At 47.0% G+C, this 17751-nt stretch overlaps 1 protein-coding gene across 1 annotated transcript; it reads left to right on the top strand.

The window, feature by feature from the left end:
- Nucleotides 1-623: 623 nt before the first annotated feature.
- CA4 (carbonic anhydrase 4) lies at nucleotides 624-15901 on the top strand. The gene is made up of 8 exons (XM_063402858.1): nucleotides 624-836; nucleotides 9063-9113; nucleotides 9490-9660; nucleotides 12143-12300; nucleotides 12439-12531; nucleotides 12819-12882; nucleotides 12992-13155; nucleotides 14337-15901. Exons 1-8 carry the CDS (start codon nucleotides 779-781, stop codon nucleotides 14523-14525), a joined length of 948 nt encoding a protein of 315 aa, XP_063258928.1. The 5' UTR covers nucleotides 624-778; the 3' UTR covers nucleotides 14526-15901.
- Nucleotides 15902-17751: the final 1850 nt, after the last annotated feature.

Raw genomic sequence — 17751 nt, 5'->3', positions numbered from 1 at the left:
CCCCAAGGATGGTGTCTGTCCTGTCATAAAGCTGCGTCGCTTTTCTCTGCTGAGTGTAAAGTCTGAACTGCCCCTGAATCGTCCTTAACTCCAATAATGAAATAAAAATTTTAGATAGGAAAACAAAGGGCACCAAACCCAAAAATCTGTGTGTTTATCACACTACAGCAGGAGGAACAGAAAGCTGAGGAAAAGGATTATTTCAAAAATGTATCGTTGCTTAATTACGTACGTAAGGTGTTGTATGTCACCTAATAAACATTTCCTGTTGCTGCACATGGAATTCCCATTTTCCAGTCCCACAAATCAACTCCAATCCTGTTTGGGGAACTGTGGGGTAGAAGTGAGGGGGAGTTGGGGTTTTATTTGTCTCCCTGGGCTTTTTTTTTTTAAAGGAAACATTAACACAGGCATTAATTGAATGTCGTGAGGCTGCCAGGAGAAAAACTCCCAGTAAATAAAAATGGAGCATTTTAGTCGTGGGCTGCTGAACCTGTGCAGGTTGCAAAGCCTCAGTTACTCACTCCAGGCTCCTTGCCCAGTGCCAGAGAGCCTCACTCCTTTTGCCATTCACTCTGGAGAATGAATAAATTCAGGCAAATCAGGAGCAGGGCAAATCTGGAGAAATTACAAAGGGGAGGAGTTCACCTTCCTGCTATGGCTTTCAGGTCTGTCCTGGACTTCTTACTCCAGTATAAAACTGAGAGCAGAAATATGATCACATCCTGAGGAGTCTAATCAATTCTGGTGTCAACACTGAGCCTATTTAAAATAGAGAATGGAATTGCTGTTCCTTGCTCTGCTCTGCCTGCACATTCTCAAGACAGAGGCAGTAGGTAAGTCCTTCCCTGCTCTTTTTGCCCCACGTTAAGGTTGCTCTTATTTCTGATTTGTTTCTGACTGTCAGGACATGCAGTGCAGGCTCTCTGATTCTTCTCTCTGGTAAATGAAGGATGATTTCTTTATTTCTCTGCCTTTCATTATTTGTGTTAAAATATCAAGGATAGGATTTTCTCCTGAATGAATGAGTGCTTTGGGGGTTTCTTTTCACCTTTAGAGATTCTATCTGCCTTCCTCCTCCAAGAAAAATCAATGAGCTTTGGCTTGATCTCTGTATTTTATTGTGTACATGCATTTAAAATACCCTAACTTGATTTCTTTATCTTTAAAACTCCTTTAAACTTGAAAGAAATCGCTCGTTTGAAATTCCTGCTCCCTTTGCTTTGCTGTGTATGATCCAAGATGAAATTCTGCTGAGGGAGAAAGAACAATATGTCTGTGCTGCATCAGCCCAGCAGCCCCATCTATTTTTGCTCCCTGGGCACTATAAGTACACTGTGCTCTTAGGATGGCTCAATTAAAAAGCCATCTATAATTAGTATTGGAAAATGCAGAAGGTATTTTTGCCCCTGCTTGTGTTCAATCAGCAGCACTGAATAAATCCCCTTTTCCCGTGCAGATCCCAGCACAGAGGCTGGGAATGAACCCTGCAGCTCTCCCGAGTGTCGGGGGTGCATTGTGTGCACTGAAATGGAGCAGAGTGCAGGGAAAGGGGGAGAAGGGACCCGGCACTGCCGGGGAAGTGCTGCCCTCACACCTGCTGGGGGGAGATGGTGCTGAAGCAGATCAAGGGTCAGAGGTGCTCACAAAGTCCTCGAGGCTTTCCCTGGGTTCGTTTTCCTGCTCCTCATTAACCCTCTGTCCCTCTGCAGCTTTCCCAGGTCCTGCCTGGCAGCTCCAGCCCTTCCCTCCCCTGCAGCCCCTGGCCCAGGGGGGCTCTCTGCCCACGCGTGGGGCAGGCAAACACAAACACAAACACAGACACAAACACAACCACAGAAATCTTTGCTTTCCCCAAGCCTGCCACTCCTTGTGCCTGCCATTGACTCCTGGCTATCAGCTCTGCTGCCTTTGCTGCCCCACCAGGGGGTTTATCAGGGAAAGGACTGTCGAGAAAACCTTTGTGACTTGATTAGATTGGGCTCAGTTATTGGGGTTGACCTCTTTATCAGAAGGAAGTAACACGGGAAATGCATCTATATAAATATGTGTGTGTATATATATATTTATACACGAGGAAATGACCATTTGTAGGTGTTTTTTGCCTCCCCCCAGTTATTTCCACGTTTTTCCTTGAGCGTGGACCATATTACACAGTCATTAAAACATGAGAAACCTGCTCTCTACACCTCCTCCTCCAAACTTTCCTCAGGCAGAAGCTGCACAGGATACATTTTATTAAGTTAAAGGCTACGCATTTCAAGAAACTCCACTTTAGACAATCAGCTGAATTGATTGTCGCATTCCTTCTCGTGATTTATTTCTTTTTAACAATAAACATTTCCTCCCAGTCCTGGCTGCTGTGCCCTGATCAGCTCATTGAACCCACCTCCACCTGGGCACTCCATAAACAGGCAAATGACTGATTGCTAATCTTTGGAATTGCTGCCAGCCTTGTCCCAACAGCACAGCACCTGTGCTTTAAAATCAGCATTAAATTATAATAAAATATTTTAAAATAATTAAATTATAATCCTTAGAGGGCTTTCTAAGGAAGGAAGGGATTATCTCTGTTATAGGAAACTGAGGCACATAGGGATCAAACCAGCCCCTCACCCAGATATTCCATTTACAGCTGCACTGATCCACCTCAGCTTTGCTGTCTGGGGGCTTTGAGAGCCCAGGGACCCTCTGGGGCTGGTTTGGGGGAAAAGAGAGACAAAGTGTCTGCAATTTCCAGCAGGAACACTCCAAACCCTGTGGAGTGAGGCTGCATCAGTGTGCCATTCAGAGAGCAGGGATATCCCTCCCTCCATCCATCCCTGCATCCCTTTATCCATCCCTCCATCCTTCCATCCCTCCCTCCAGCAGCTCTGGGGTGGGGTTACAGCAGAGTCACTGAAAATTCATTTTCCTCAGGGGGAATGGAATGAACCCCAGCACGTTTTAACCTTTTGCTTTATCACAGAGCAGGACTCAGCCATGAGGAGACAAATCTCCCACAGTCCATGCTCTGGTGCTCCAAAAGATCGATGCCTGATAGGACATTCCTCTAATTTAGATGAGATTAGGTGCCTCTAATTTTCTATATTTCTGCTCAGGTGCTTTTACCCTTCGCAAAGTTTAAATTTACATAACCATGTGGACATTGACGTCAGTGTCAATTCTCACTCTGGGTTTTCCTCAGGGCCATTCAGGTACAAAATATCCCTGAGAGGATTAAAAAAGAAAAAAAAGATGCTGTGACTTCTTCCCTTTCCAGTTCTAGTGGTGTGGACTGCACACAGATTTATGGGTGGGCTCCAAATCCATTTTAGGCTGGCAAAGTTGGGATGCTGGCGCACTTGGACACCCTCTGGGGTGAAAAGTTGCATTTTCAGCTGATTACAAAAGGATAATTAATGCAATGTAAGACCTGGGACACAGAGAAAAGGCAGTGAGCCACAGGAATTATGGAATTACCCACGTGAGGGGTTTAAGCCACCTCTGGTGTCTCCATCAGCTCTGAGTACAAGCTGCCCCTTCCCCAGCACAAGGATGGATCCTGCTCTGTTTTATCCATGATTTCCCCAAGCCATGGACCCTCCTGGCTCTCCCTCTGGGATACTGGAAACAGAAAATCCTTTGGCACTTTCAGAAAACCATCACAAACCCTGAGGTCTCCTAGAAAAGCTGCAAAGCCCAGAGTCTGTCTCGGTGCTCTTTTCCCTGCCTGTGGCGATGCAGGAGATGCTTTGCTGTGTTCCAGGATATATCCAGTGGCCTGTTATTAGATTTTTAGTCGTATTTTTAGCCACAGGATCAGCCAGCAAAAGCTCGGCGTAAAAGGCTGCAAAAGGCCAGCAAAGCTACCAAGTGATTTGTTCGAATTAAATTTTAAAAAATGCTTTAAAATTAATCATTCTGAACTGCATTTCTAATAAAGAAAGCAAGGCAGAAGGAAATCACCTTAGCCCTGGATACTCATTTTTTTGTTGTCACAGCTTCTGCCTGTGATACAGGACATTTCTGAGGGCACATTATCTGCAGCAGGGTATCAAAGGTCACAGCTGGAAACCTCCCCTGCTCTCTGACACGAAGGAAGTGGTTTGCAGATGTTAACAGGGCATGTCCAGAACCCCTTGGGATTTTTCCCTGTGGTTTTTAAGTGTTCCAAAGGCCTCTCGGAGCAGGGATTTATTTACGTGTGCACCACGATAAAGCTGATTTTCAGGGCTATCTCCCCGTCCTGTACCTGCAGAAGGATTTGTATCCCAGGGAAAATAAAATTCCAATTAAAAGTGAAGAGCAGCGAGTGCCCCCAACGCCTGCAGAGCCACAGAAACCTCGAGCTGAACTTTTGGAACTGATTTTGTCTTTCCGAGGGGCTGGCTGGGGCTTCCTGAGGATGTGTAATGCTCCACAATGTCCAGATATTCCCGTGTCTATATGCTCAGTTTGTGCTCAGCAATGTCATTAATTAGAAAGACAGGCTTAGGCAACAATTGCCTTTAAGTTGTTTTGTCTTTTTGCACTAAAAATAGAAAGTTTCACAAAGCCGGCTAAAAATAGGATGAGCCCGACACAAGCCAAACCTAAAAATAAATCCCAAATAAATCCTAAAAATAAATCCCGTGCAAGCCTGGATTTTGGTATTTTCATGGAAAAGGATGCAGAGGTGAGAGCGGATTTTGGGGATGGATTTGAGACCCGAGGGGAGGGAGCAGGGAGAGCTCTGGCACCGCTGGAAAAGTGGGAATGGCCGGGCAGGAGGTGGCTGGGAGGGTGACAAAGAGGCTTAAGGGACAAACAAAGGACTCAGGTGAAAGAGAGAAGGGATTGGAATTAAAAATCAACACAGGACATTCCTGCTGTCCCGGGAAAAAATGTAATTTCTACTCCCAGAGGCTCGACATGGTGAATAAAAACAGCTGGCAGAATAGAAAATGAATAAACCACTTTATCAGCAGCCCGAACTGAGGCTGGTCAGCCCCTACTCAGTGACTTTAGGGCACAAATGAGATTAAAAATGGAAATTTCAGCCAGCCTGTCCCCCAGCACTCCCAGCAGGGTACGGGTGGGACCAGCAGATTCTGGAATTTTATGGAATTCAGACAATCTGAGCGAGATCCAAAGAGCTGAGGGGTCTTTTCCTAGATCACACCACAGCCCCAGCCTGGCCCCGGCCAGCAGCACCTCCTGCCTGAGTGGACAGGAGAGGGAGTTCTCAACTGCAGGAATATTTTATTTTATTTTATTTTTTTCTGCCTCGAGCTTCCGAACGAGGCTTGATAGCTAAAACAATTGAAAAGGTTTACAATAAAATGAAAACAATACGTAATTGTATTGTTTTTTCAGCTGCCCCCGTGCCAAGAAGCAGCTCTGGGCAGGAAAGCAGTTGTAAATTGGAGGAGGAAGAGGCAGAGATAAGCTCACGTGCCAAGAGAGGCTCCCTAAATTTAACTGAGGAGGAAGAGCCAGCCCTACTCTAAATTAAACCAAATAAAGTCAACGTGACACCTGTGGGATGGTACAGAGCCACTGAAATCAAGGATAAAGCCATAATAAAATGTAAGAGAAAGATATAATTGATAATTATATTAATTCCTGGCAAGGCCAGGTGTGCATATCTATACCTATATCTTTATATCTATATTTAATCTCTATCTATATTTATATCATCTATATCTCTATATTTATATAGCTATATATCACAGCAATGATTTCAGCACCTCAACCACAAAAACAAACCCCAAAAAATTTTTCCCTAAAACACCGAAACCCCATTTTTCTGCAGTGATTTTCCAGCAATAAAATAAACCAGAGGAAAGAGAAGGTGGGAGCTGAGGTTTGATTGAAAGAGCAGCGCAGGGGGGATCTGAGGGGTAAAAAAAGGGTTCAGAGGGAGATTTTGAGTTGGGGATGGTGGGAAGGTGTCAAGAGATGGGACAAATCTGAAGGAAGCCAAGGACAGGAATTACCGATGGAGGGGGAGCTGTAAACACCAGGGAGGGAAAAGAATTGTTTAGGGTGGTTCGGTGATATTTCTAGGAGTGATGGGACGCAGATAAGGAAGTGGAAAATGTAAGCTATTAAATAGGAAACATTTCCTGACAGCGCGGGCTAATGGACTGTGGAAAAGTCCTCCAAGGGAAGTGGCAGGAGCCGCTCACACAATTAAAAACAGCCTGGACAACGTGCCTGGGGACATAATCCTGCCTAAATCCAGCGAGAACAGCCTGAGAGTGACGAGGATGTTCCCTTCTTGCGTCGGAAAAAAAGCCCCAAAGCTCAGGGGAAGAAAGAGCCTTTGTGATGCGGGGTTCCTATAGGGAGGGAGCCGGCACATCCCGCTCAGATAAAATCCAAATGCAAATTTTCCTCCTCAGGGACCGCGTGGTTCCTCCTGAGCAGCACCCACACAAAGGATCCTGTTGTTCCCCAGTGTTCCATCGCTGCCAGTCAAAAACAAAAAACAAACAAACAAAAAACAAATTAAAGAAAAAAAAAAAAGAAAATCCACCACCCTAATTCACGATAAACAGGAATCCGCTGTTTGCTCAGGCATTCTGTAATGTTTAATTAGCTCGTTCTTTAAGGTTTGACAGCTTCAAGGACATTTTTCTAATGAAATGCTGAATTTCTGTGCTGTTGTACTTCACTGACACCATCCAGCCACGAGTGGGATAAGGTAGAAAATGCAGTCCTTACCTGGATCTGAGACATCAGGAATTTGGGTGGAAAGCTGCAAAAATCAGATACCAATTATTGAGCACTCCTGAATGCTGGATGTGAGGCAGCTGCAGCCGCTGAGGGCCGGGTTTTCAAAATGAAATTTGATTTTATTGAACTTTTTCTGCCCATCACTTTGCTGCCCGGGCCGGAGGATGTGTGGTGTGCTCAAGTGTCAATTTACTGAGATTGAAACCCTCGAGTTTACTTGACACAACTTGCAGCCGCCCGTTCAGGTGGTAAAAACTCGGAGATTTCTTTCTTTGAGAAGGGTGGGATATGGATTTGCTCCCTAACCCATTTCCATCCCCCTCTGGCACACAGACTCTAGTTCAGGACTGCCACCAGCACAGCCTGGGGACAATTCCCCTTCCCCCTGTGGCTCTGTTTGAATTTTCTGGTTTCACAGCCTGGGGACAATTCCCCTTCCCCCTGTGGCTCTGTTTGAATTTTCTGGTTTCACAGCCTGGGGACAATTCCCCTTCCCCCTGTGGCTCTGTTTGGTTTTTCTGGTTTCATGGCAGTGGTTTAAAACCTCCCCAGCCCTGGAGCTGCAGCCCTGACTCCCAGCTGTGGCTCAGACCCCTGGAAAATGGGATTTACACCTCAGAAATGCTTTGATGCCCTTCTCTCTCCATGGTGCAGCTCCTGGAGCTCTCACCTGCCACTTCCCCCTGTGCTTTCATCCCAAAGGTTCGGGAAGCAAATCCTTCCAGTTTATTCCTGCTGGGCACCGGTTTTGTCACCCCTGGAGGTTCGTTCGTGTGTAAATGGCCAAGGAGCTCCCATCCCACCCCGCTGGGCTCGGTGAAAGTTCACCCTGACCCCTGAGCAGGTGCCAAGAGCACACCTGGAGCCTTCCAGCCGTGAGAAAAGCACACGTGGGGCTGGCCCGGGCAGGGTGGAGAGAGCCCAGCTGCTATTTATTGATTAAAATCCAATTCCTCTGGCATTCATTGATTAAAATATCGATTAAGGCACCCAGTGATATTCTGTGCTTGGAACTTCTGCTGTTTCCCAGGGGGGATGAGGAAAAGCTCGGTGCCACTGTCCTGGAATTTTATAAAAAAGCAATAATCAGTGCTGGAAGGTGAAGTTTGTGTGTGTTTAGAAATCTGCCAAAAGGATAAAACCTCGTCAGACCCCGTTTTTGGATAACAACACAGAAATCCCTGCGGTTCCTACCACACAAAAAAAGCAAAGTTTGTTCTTCTTCCCAGTCTTGCTAAACTACAAAGAGAGGCAACATTGTGGCTTTCAGCAGAAATTTTGTTTTTGTGAGAGAAAACCCGAAAGTGTCATTTTTTAAAGGTTATATCAATTGCCACAAGGTCTCCCTCTGTGTCACAGCTGCTCAGGTTTTATGACAATTCTCTATTTATAACTTCTTAATCCTTAATGGATGGGTGTATTGTTATGCCACTGATATCAAGATAAAGGTGTTAAAAGCCTTCCAGCAGGTGTGTTATAAATTACAAATTAAGGTAATTACCACTCAAGTGACAGGGCTCCTTCATAATTATCCTTAAAATTGATCAGCCATTTATTAAAATGTCTATAATTTACTAATCACAAGCAAACAGAAGGTGTGGTATTAATCATCATTATAGGAGGGTTTGAATTGTTATGGATTACAGTTAAATAGGCAAAGAGAACTATCCCTGTCAAAGTCAATTTAAAGTTTAAAATAAATAAAGAGCCACTGAAGCAACTTGGGGTGAACAACAGCCCCTACTTTCCTGACCAGATAAACACAAAAAGTTAAATCAGTTAATCTCTTGGCCTCTGAATTTTGTATTTCTTTTGATAATGAAAAAGTGAAATTTAGGTGTTCTGCTGTAGAATTTTGCGCCCATCCCTGTGGGATTGGTCCCAGCTGAGTTAGACCAAAACCCCTCCAGGTCCTGCAGGAAGTGAGATCCTTCTCACTTCTTGGAATTCCTCACCAAGTAACCTTCAAAGGAGTTCCTGGAACAAGCCGAGATAAATCCTTTTGCATTAGTGAATTTACAAGTCTGTGAAAGGCTGGCAAGCGCAGAGCTGATAAAAGGAAATTTACTTTAACACTGAATATATTCAAAGGTGAAACTTTTGCCTCAAGAAGTTGAGGAAGCCAAGGTTTGAAAATCAAATTCTTTAGGACTGCAACCCATCCAGAATTCTGATGATCCAGAGCCCCAAAGATTCCTGCCAGCTCTGCTTTGGGGGGATATTAATGGCTGTAAAGTGATTTATGAGAGAACAGGAGGAGCTCTGGAGAGGGCACAGCTGCCAATCCATTTCCCTGCTGCTTTTTGGGGGGCATAATTTGCACAGATTTTCACCCCCCTGTTTTATTTATTGTTTTTCAGTGGTCCACTGGTGCTATCGGTCCCAGAAGTGTGAGCAGCCACAGTGTGAAGGTACTGCCAAGCAATTTGTTTTCCCAATCACATTGGTGATTCTCCTGCTTCCCAAAGGGGCTGCTGAGAGAAATAATGCAAAAAATTCACAGAACTCAGCCTTTAGTGCATGGTGGTCACTTTATTTGTGACCATGTCAGTGCCAAACAAGGTATTTTGAAGTCCTTGGTGTTTGTGGTAAGTGCTCGTTTTGTGTCAACCAAGGAGAACGTAGAAATGCACAAATAAATGTAAAAATGTAAATATACAAATGTAAAAATCACCCCAGAAGGTGGGGTGATGTCTCAAACGCCCCGGTGTGGTTTGGTTGGCTTTCTCAAGGATCTGCTGTCTCCAGGGTAAAAATAATAAATTCATTTTCTTCCTCCCTGAGCAGACCCTCCTCAGTGGCACCAGGTGAGCCCGGCGTGCAAGGGGACCCGGCAGTCCCCCGTCAACATCGTCACCCGAAATGTGCTCCAGGACAGGAGCCTGCAGCCCCTGAGCTTCGAGGGCTACGACGTGAGGGACTCGGCCAAGTGGACCCTGGAGAACAACGGCCACACAGGCAAGCACTGCCCACACTGCCCCGGGTGGGTCTGGGCTTTCCACGGATCCTTCTCCATCCCTGGAGACCCGCAGGGAGCACAGAGGAGATCCCAGCACAGAGGGGATCCCAGCACAGAGGAGATTCCAGCACAGAGGGGATCCCAGCACAGAGGAGATCCCAGCAGGGAGAACAGAGGGGATTCCAGCACAGAGGAGATTCCAGCAGGGAGGAGATTCCAGCAGGGAGGGGATTCCAGCAGGGAGGACAGAGAGGAGATTCCAGCAGAGGCACAGAGGAAATTCCAGCAGGGAGGAGATCCCAGCACAGAGGAGATCCTAGCAGGGAGGACAGAGGGGATTCCAGCACAGACGGGATTCCAGCAGGGAGAACAGAGGAGATCCCAGCACAGAGGGGATCCCAGCAGAGAGGGGATCCCAGCAGGGAGCACAGAGGAGATCCCAGCAGGGAGGACAGAGGGGATCCCAGCACAGAGGAGATCCCAGCAGAGGCACAGAGCAGATTCCAGCAGGGAGGACAAAGAAGATCCCAGCAGGGAGGAGATTCCAGCAGGGAGGCACAGAGGAGATTCCAGCAGGGAGAACAGAGGAGATTCCAGCAGGGAGCACGGAGGAGATTCCAGCAGGGAGGAGATTCCAGCAGGGGAGGACACAGGAGATTCCAGCAGGGAGCACAGATGAGGTCCCAGCAGAGGCACAGAGGAGGTCCCACCCCTCTGGTTCGAAATTGAAACTCCCAGAAGGTTTTTGGTGCCCACATTTCCTTGAGAAGTCTGTGGGAGTTACGAAGTTTTGGGGTTGTGGACATGGAGCATCTCAGCAGGAATTTCTGTGCAGGAACAGAGCTGGAGGTGCCACAGAAGCTCCGAACCAAAACTCCCCAATACAGAGTCCAGGACTGGGGGCAGGACAACAATTTGGGCAGAATTTTACCATTTTCTGCTGAAACCCCTTCATTCCTGGGCTCGTCCTCTCCAGCTCTTGCCTCTACACAAAAAATCCTGCTGGAGAAAAGCCCCGTGTGGGAAAGTCATGCACGGTGCTGTGCGTTATTAGTTCTTTAAATAATGAGCTATATTCTTCTCAGATTCAGGCCTGTTTTCTCTGCACACAGAAGTTATCTGATGTTGATCAGCTACTTAGTGAATCAGTAAACCGTGAATCAATTAACAGTAATTCAGAACTGTTCCACTTCCTCCACCTTCCTCACAATGCTCAGGATGCTGCTCCAAAAAAAATTTGTTCAGTTATTTCGACTTTAAAAATATACCTGTGGTCTAATTTTTTTTTTAAAGTTACATATAAATGTTCTTAAAATCCTGGATAGGTTGTTTTAGCTGCCAAATCCTCAAAGCAGAAAGTAGCAAGTGGCAAATATTTCCTGATTTAAAGGGGGAAGGTGGGATGGCAGCTGGGGAGATTTTAACAGCCAGAAATTCTAATTTCGAACATTGCTGTCATGGCAGACCACAAGAAAAAGGAATGATTTGACTTGTCACTTTTATATGGATTAACGCCTTTCCCATTACTGGGTGATTCTCCAGGATGTCCAATTACAGTCCCTTTTACATCAAAATTAATATTTATAAGGATTGCTCCCAACTCTCATCATCCCCAGCCATGCATAAGGATTAGGGGTTTAATCTGGGGCTTTTCAAATCTCTTCCTTCTGAGGGCAGCCAATTCCTGTGCTAAATGAGGAGGTTATTGCTGAAATTCCGGCCGCAGTTAGAGGCTGCAGGTGAGATTAGACCCTGGTTGTGTTCCGTGATGGGCACATAGCAAAGGTCGCTGTCTCAAAGGTCTGAAGCTAAACAAACAAAGCCCACAAAGACATCTGACTCATCCATTTACAGATTAAAAAGCAAAGGAACTAAATGACTCACGCACTCTCCGAGTTCATTTGGAATTCAGAACAGAAATTACATCTCTGGGGCTGCAATCCAGAATTTTCCTCTAGGGATGCAACCCGGAATTTTCCTAGGCAAAGAAAAGTGCTGTGCTTAACGTGGGGGTCGTAAAAAGTAAAATGTTGAAATGCATCTCAAATGTGTATGATTTAGGCTTAAATTGCAGCACTAAATTAAAACAGAGTATCTTTAAACCCTGCCCAAAGGAAATGTTACAGTGCAGACAACAGGAGATTAAAATGATGGTTAAAATCCAGATAAACTGGGATCAATTTTACTTTGATAGAGGAGTTTTTTAAGAAAAAAAAAATGAAGGAATAGAGGGTCTTCTGAGAGGTATAAGAAGCTCTGACTCCAGAGGTCATAGTGGTTATAATTAATCTCAAATTAAACTCAGCTATGGTTCTGTAAGAGTTCAGTTTCTGCAGAGCAGAATTTCTGGAACACTTGGGCTGAAAAGCCAAGTAAGAACTCGAAGATAAATTTGAATCTCAGGAACATCTCTGCTCTCACATCCTGTTAATGTAGGATCTGCTCTTCTCCTTTAAAACCGTTTATGTTTTTTTTCCCCAGTTAAAGTGGCACTAAACACATCCCCCAAAGTCGGAGGAGGAGGCCTGAAGAGAAAGTACAAGGCAGTAGAATTCCATTTGCACTGGGGAGTCCCGGGTGAGCCGCAGAGCATCCCTGGCTCAGAGCACAGCATCGATGGAGAGAAATACCCCATGGAGGTGAGTGGGGCTGCGTGTGGACCACGGATTTCGCTCCAGAGCTCTGGAACTTTGAGATCCTGCTCACAAAAACTCCCGGCTAGTTCCCCCAGGGAGGTCTGAGGGTGGAAATAATTGCCCTTGGCTCCTGTGTTCCAGCTCCACATCGTCCACATAAGAGAAGATGCTTCAGATATGACAGAAGCCAAGAAAACTCCGGATGGTTTGGCTGTTTTGGCCTTCTTTGTCAAGGTAGGCTGTGAAATTTTCAACTGCCCCTCCCCAGCCTCAGCCAGCAGTTTGGCTGAGGGATTGTTTATGTCAATATTTTGTATTAATGTCAATATTACAGTAGCCCAAGACTTTACCCTCCCTATGTTCCGCAGGCATTCTGCCAGCACTGAGCTCCTCTACCCTTTTCTGCATCCTGCTTGCTGTTATTTTTTTCTTGTGGCCCTTTTCTGTTTTATTCACCACTGATTAAAAGCAGCCACTCATAGAGAAATACACATTGTGGAATGAAAACATTTCCCTTTCAGGCTGACGAAGAAAATAAAAACTATGCAACTCTACTGAGTGAATTAGAGAATATTCAATACAAAGGTAAGACACTCGTGCCAGGGATGTCACAAGCTGTGTGGGGTGAGGATAGGTGTGGGCAAAACCTGCAGCCACAACCATTCCAAGGGATTTTCCCCCGTGGTTTTTGCAGGGCAAACAGCAAAGGTGGATGCTTTGCCACTGAACGATCTTCTCCCCCCTGAGGAAGACCGGGGCAGGTACTACAGGTATGAGGGGTCCCTCACCAGCCCTGACTGCTACGAGGGCGTCATCTGGACGGTGTTTGAGAAGCCAGTGGAGCTCAGCCTGGCCCAGGTGAGTGGCAGAGGGACAGGCTGCAGGTTCTGTGTCCCCTGGGCAGCGTGCAGGCTCTGTGTCCCCTGGGCAGCCTGCAGGCTCTGTGCCGTGTCCCCTGCCCAGCCTGCAGGCTCTGTGTCCCCTGCCCAGCCTGCAGGCTCTGTGTCCCCTGCCCAGCCTGCAGGCTCTGTGTCCCCTGCCCAGCCTGCAGGCTCTGTGTCCCCTGCCCAGCCTGCAGGCTCTGTGCCCTGTCCCCTGCCCAGCCTGCAGGCTCTGTGCCCTGTCCCCTGGGCAGCCTGTGGGTTCTGTGCCCTGTCCCCTGGGCAGCCTGTGGGTTCTGTGCCGTGTCCCCTGCCCAGGGGTGACACCTCTGCTGCCCTGCTCCCCACACACACTGCCTTGGCAGCAGCCTGAACCTTCTCCCCAGTGCCAGCTGACTGCCCCTGTTAAATCACCCCTCAGAAAATGGCAGGAAAGGGGCAGGAAGGGGAAATGACGGCGTGAGGAGAAAGCCAAGAAACCCCCCCAAGCTCAGCGCTTCGTCAGCAGCGCTTCCACTGCTGCCACCTGCCCGCTCCCCGGTTCCAGGGCTTTTCTCCCTTTGCCAGGACAGCAGAACACAGAATAATTTCACACCCAAACCTTGGGTCTGTCAGCATCAGCGTCCAGCAGCCCATTTTTGACCTGCAGGCAGGAGGAGGAGGTGGAGTCGTGAGTGTTTGGAAAGTGCAGGGTGTGCAGAGATGGCACAGCCTGGCCCAGAGCCAGCGCCTGCATTCCACCTCCTCACCCCCAGCCTGCCCCCAGTGCTCTCCCAGTGCCCCCAGCACAGCCCAGTGCCACACAGAGCAGCCAGGAATCTGGGCAAGCTCAGGATTCCTGGTGCTCCTGCCTCGCGTCACCGTGGCGGGCAGCCTGGCACGGCGCCGCGTGTGTCAGGAGCTGGGGGAACCAGGCCTGGGGCTGCACAGAGCATTTGGCTCCCTCGCAGAGGAAATGCCCGTGATTTCCAGGGCTGCCAGAGCCACCCCTCAGTGTCCCCTCCTCCGGTGGCCTCTGCCACGGCGCTTCCTGCCAGCTTTAAGGCGCCCCTGCAAGCCTCGGGTTCCCAAACGGAGAGAGGCAGCGCGGCTCTGCGGCACAGCAGCTCCCACAGCCCTCTGGCAGAACGATTGACACTTTACTGTGGTGTTTTGCAGCTCTCCCAGTTCGCAGCCCTGCACTTTGATGGGAAGAACTCCACTCCCATGACGGAGAATTTCCGGCCGGTGCAGCCCCTGAACGGGCGCAGGGTGCTGTGGTCGGGCACTGCCATCGCCCTGCCCACGGCAAAGCTGCTGCTGCTGCCCCTGGCTCTGACCTGCACCCTCAGCTCCCTGTGCCACTGAGCCTTCCCCACCCCACCCAGCAGCCTGGGCCTTCGTTTGGGGTCATTTTTGCTGTTCTTTGTCCCGGCCTCTCCGTGAGTTGTGTCCCAATGCAGAATAGCCTTGTCCTCCTCCAGAATTTAACCGAGGACTTCTGTGCTGCTCTGGTGAAATCCAAACCACCAGAACCCAAAGGAAGTGGGAGATAAAGCAGTGAAAATTCGATTTTAAAAGCCAATACACTTAGAGAAAGGGTTAGTCTGGATTATCCTGTGGTTTGAACCCAGCACTGGAAGGAGCTGCACAGAGAACCTTGCAGAGGAATCTGTCCTTAAGTGCCTGTGAAGGGATTCCTTTGGAGCACGTTTACATCCAACACTGCAAACGTGGCAGTGAAATGTGCAGTAATTCCTGCAATCCCACATTGTCCTAGCCAAGGTACAACACAGAGCAGAGATAAAACGCTCACACACATGAGCAGCACCTGGCTCGTCCCCTCTAGGGAAGGACACTCACCCAGCACAGGAATCCCCTGCTTCCTTCAGAATATCTCAGTAATTTCAGATAAGGACACTGGATTCCCTCCCTGCTGGGGGATATCAGGTTCCCCTGTTATTTATTCATCCTTCTCTGGGATGCCATGGCCAATGTGATGTGCTGGGGAGAAGCAGGGAGGACCAGAGGCACATCTGTGGAAATTCCCTCTCTTTGGAGGGCTGCTTTTGAAGCAGGAGACTCTGAGGATCCTTCCTAGTTGTTATTTGCCTAATAAAATAGGACAGCTCAAGAAATGGCTCTTTCTTATATATAAATATAAATAAATATATATATATTTCTTATATATATATAATTTTTCTATAGTAGCATAGCTGCAATATTCACATATGGTCAAAATTCATAGTTTTTTCCAAGAAGATTGTGGTTTGAACCAATTCCTTCAGATCTTACCCAATTACTTATAGAAAATATATTGGGAAATGGGGTTTCCTTATATTATTCCAGTTCTCTCTCTGAAGAGGGACATAACATTTCTCTTTGGCTAGTGCCACGTAACATGCTGCAGCTTCTTTTAGGATTTTAGATTTTGGCCACGCCAAAATAGGATTTCACATTAGCAGATTTGTATATTTTTTTCCTTTAAGGGCAATGTTTGCAGAGATGACTTTATATATTTTCAGGAAAATCCTGCCAGTGAGAGCAATCACAGCTCACCAAAAGGGGGAAAATTATTTTCATATTAATCAGTGAGTAAAGCTTTAAAAAAAAATGATGGGAAAGTAAATGAACCTATTTAAGTTTAAAGGAAATATCATAACTTTAACTGTATTTTTATGTGACTGAAAATCTTTGGAGGAGCAAACAGAAATGAAATATTAAAGGTGAACAACAGACCTATATTTGAATTGTTCTGAGTTTTCATTTCTTTCGTCCTTGCTGAAGGAGACTCCACAAACTCTTTCAAAAGAGGAACGCGACTTTGCCCCGTTCCTGTTTTGTTCACAATATTTAGGGTTGGGTTTGGGGCAGGGATTTGCAGAGCCCGGGATGTTTCTGCTGTCAGCAGAGCTGGGGGCTCCATTTCACACCCTCGGGGTGTTCTCTGCACTCAGCAGATTCCTGCAGCCTGGCACCGTGCCCAGGTGTGCAGAGCTGTGTCTCTCCTCTTTTAAAAAGCAGCTTTGGGAACACCCCTTGGGATACCTGAGGAATTCTGAGAAATCCCAACCCTTGGGACACTCACCAAGGTGTGCAAGAGCCACCGCCCCTCTCCCTCAGATTATTTCCTCAATGCCCATTTCGTGGGCAGCTCTCTAAGGGATGATTGGAATAAACCCTGCAGGATCTGGCTCAGCTGTCATTTATTGCTAATAATAAATGATAAATCACAGAGCACAGACGCTAATTACAGTGTGGGAGCATCTTATTTACTATGAAACAGATTAAAACAGAACTAAAAGGAATTTTAAAAAAATCTGTTGGAAATAGGGTGAGTCTCTCTTCAGCACCAACCCCAGCGTGAATAAAATCTCCCTGGACAAGGATCAGTGTTTTTACTGAGTGGCTCAGTGCTGGGGCAATAAGGAAAAGGGAAATGCTGCATCTGCTCCTGTCACAGGGATTGAGGACACTCTGTCCTCTGCCCGAGGCCTCTCTTTGCACCCAGGTTCTGCTCTGGGCAGGAGGTGACAAGGACAGGAGCAGCGTTAATGCAGGGAATAAACAAAACCCCCCAGCAAAAGCTATTCCCAGGAAAAAGCAGGAAAAGACAAGGAGGCTTCAATTGGGACCTCTGATTTGCCTTGTGAGGATGGTTATGGAAAAGCAATTTGCTGTTGCACAGGTAACTCGAGGTGCTGGTTTTCAGGAATTTTGTCTCGGCGACGTTTGGCATGAAATTCTTTTATTGTGAAGACACCAGGAAATGACAGTCACTCCTGAAGGACAAATAGTCGAGGCATGGTACAGGAAAGGGTGGGGGAACAGAAGCAATTGGAAGGATCCAGCAGGAACATTATTTTCCCATGTCCAGAAGGGTTTAGCACAGAACTGCACTGATACCTTTCACATATGTTGGAGCCAGAGCTGATGACTGTGGGGCTGAAAGCTGCAGTCCCAGGGAAAATGAAACAACACTGGCAATGAAAGGTGGGGTTAAAACACATCAAACAAACAAACAGGGGTTTGTACAACCCACCCAAAAGCAATCCTTTCCCAGCTTTGGGCTGCACCTCGGTTTGAGAGCAGCCTCGGGAGGTGTGAGAGGTGAAGGCACTGCTCCTTCCCAGTCATCAGGGGAGCAGGGGGTGACAGCAGGGGCAGGCACAGAGAAGTTCCTAATACAATGTGTTTTCTGCAAAACATTTTTCTCAGGAAGCACAAAGAGACAAGGAAACCAAACCATTACTCACAAGAAACATATTTACATTACTCACAAAGAATTCTGACGAATTTGGCAACTCCACTTACAGTCAGCTCCTCCTGTGACAAAACACCAGCTCAAAATGCACTTGTCTGGACAAAATTAGTTTTCTGTGACTGCTGGGAGAGAAGGATAAAGGTTTTTCCTTTGTTCTTTCCTTCCTCACCCATCCAGATGTGGATTCCACAGGGAAAACAGCACTTGCCAGCACCCTCCCTGTTAAAAAGATGTCACACAGCAAATCCATGTTAAAAATCCATTCATCCAACTGTAGTAAAAAAAAAAGAAAAAGTATACAGAGAAGCCTATCAAACTTCCCAGGCTGGT

Source organism: Prinia subflava, chromosome 8 (assembly GCF_021018805.1).
Source record: "Prinia subflava isolate CZ2003 ecotype Zambia chromosome 8, Cam_Psub_1.2, whole genome shotgun sequence".
NCBI classification, from domain to species: Eukaryota; Metazoa; Chordata; class Aves; order Passeriformes; family Cisticolidae; genus Prinia; species Prinia subflava.
This window is presented reverse-complemented; position numbering and strand designations above follow the sequence as displayed.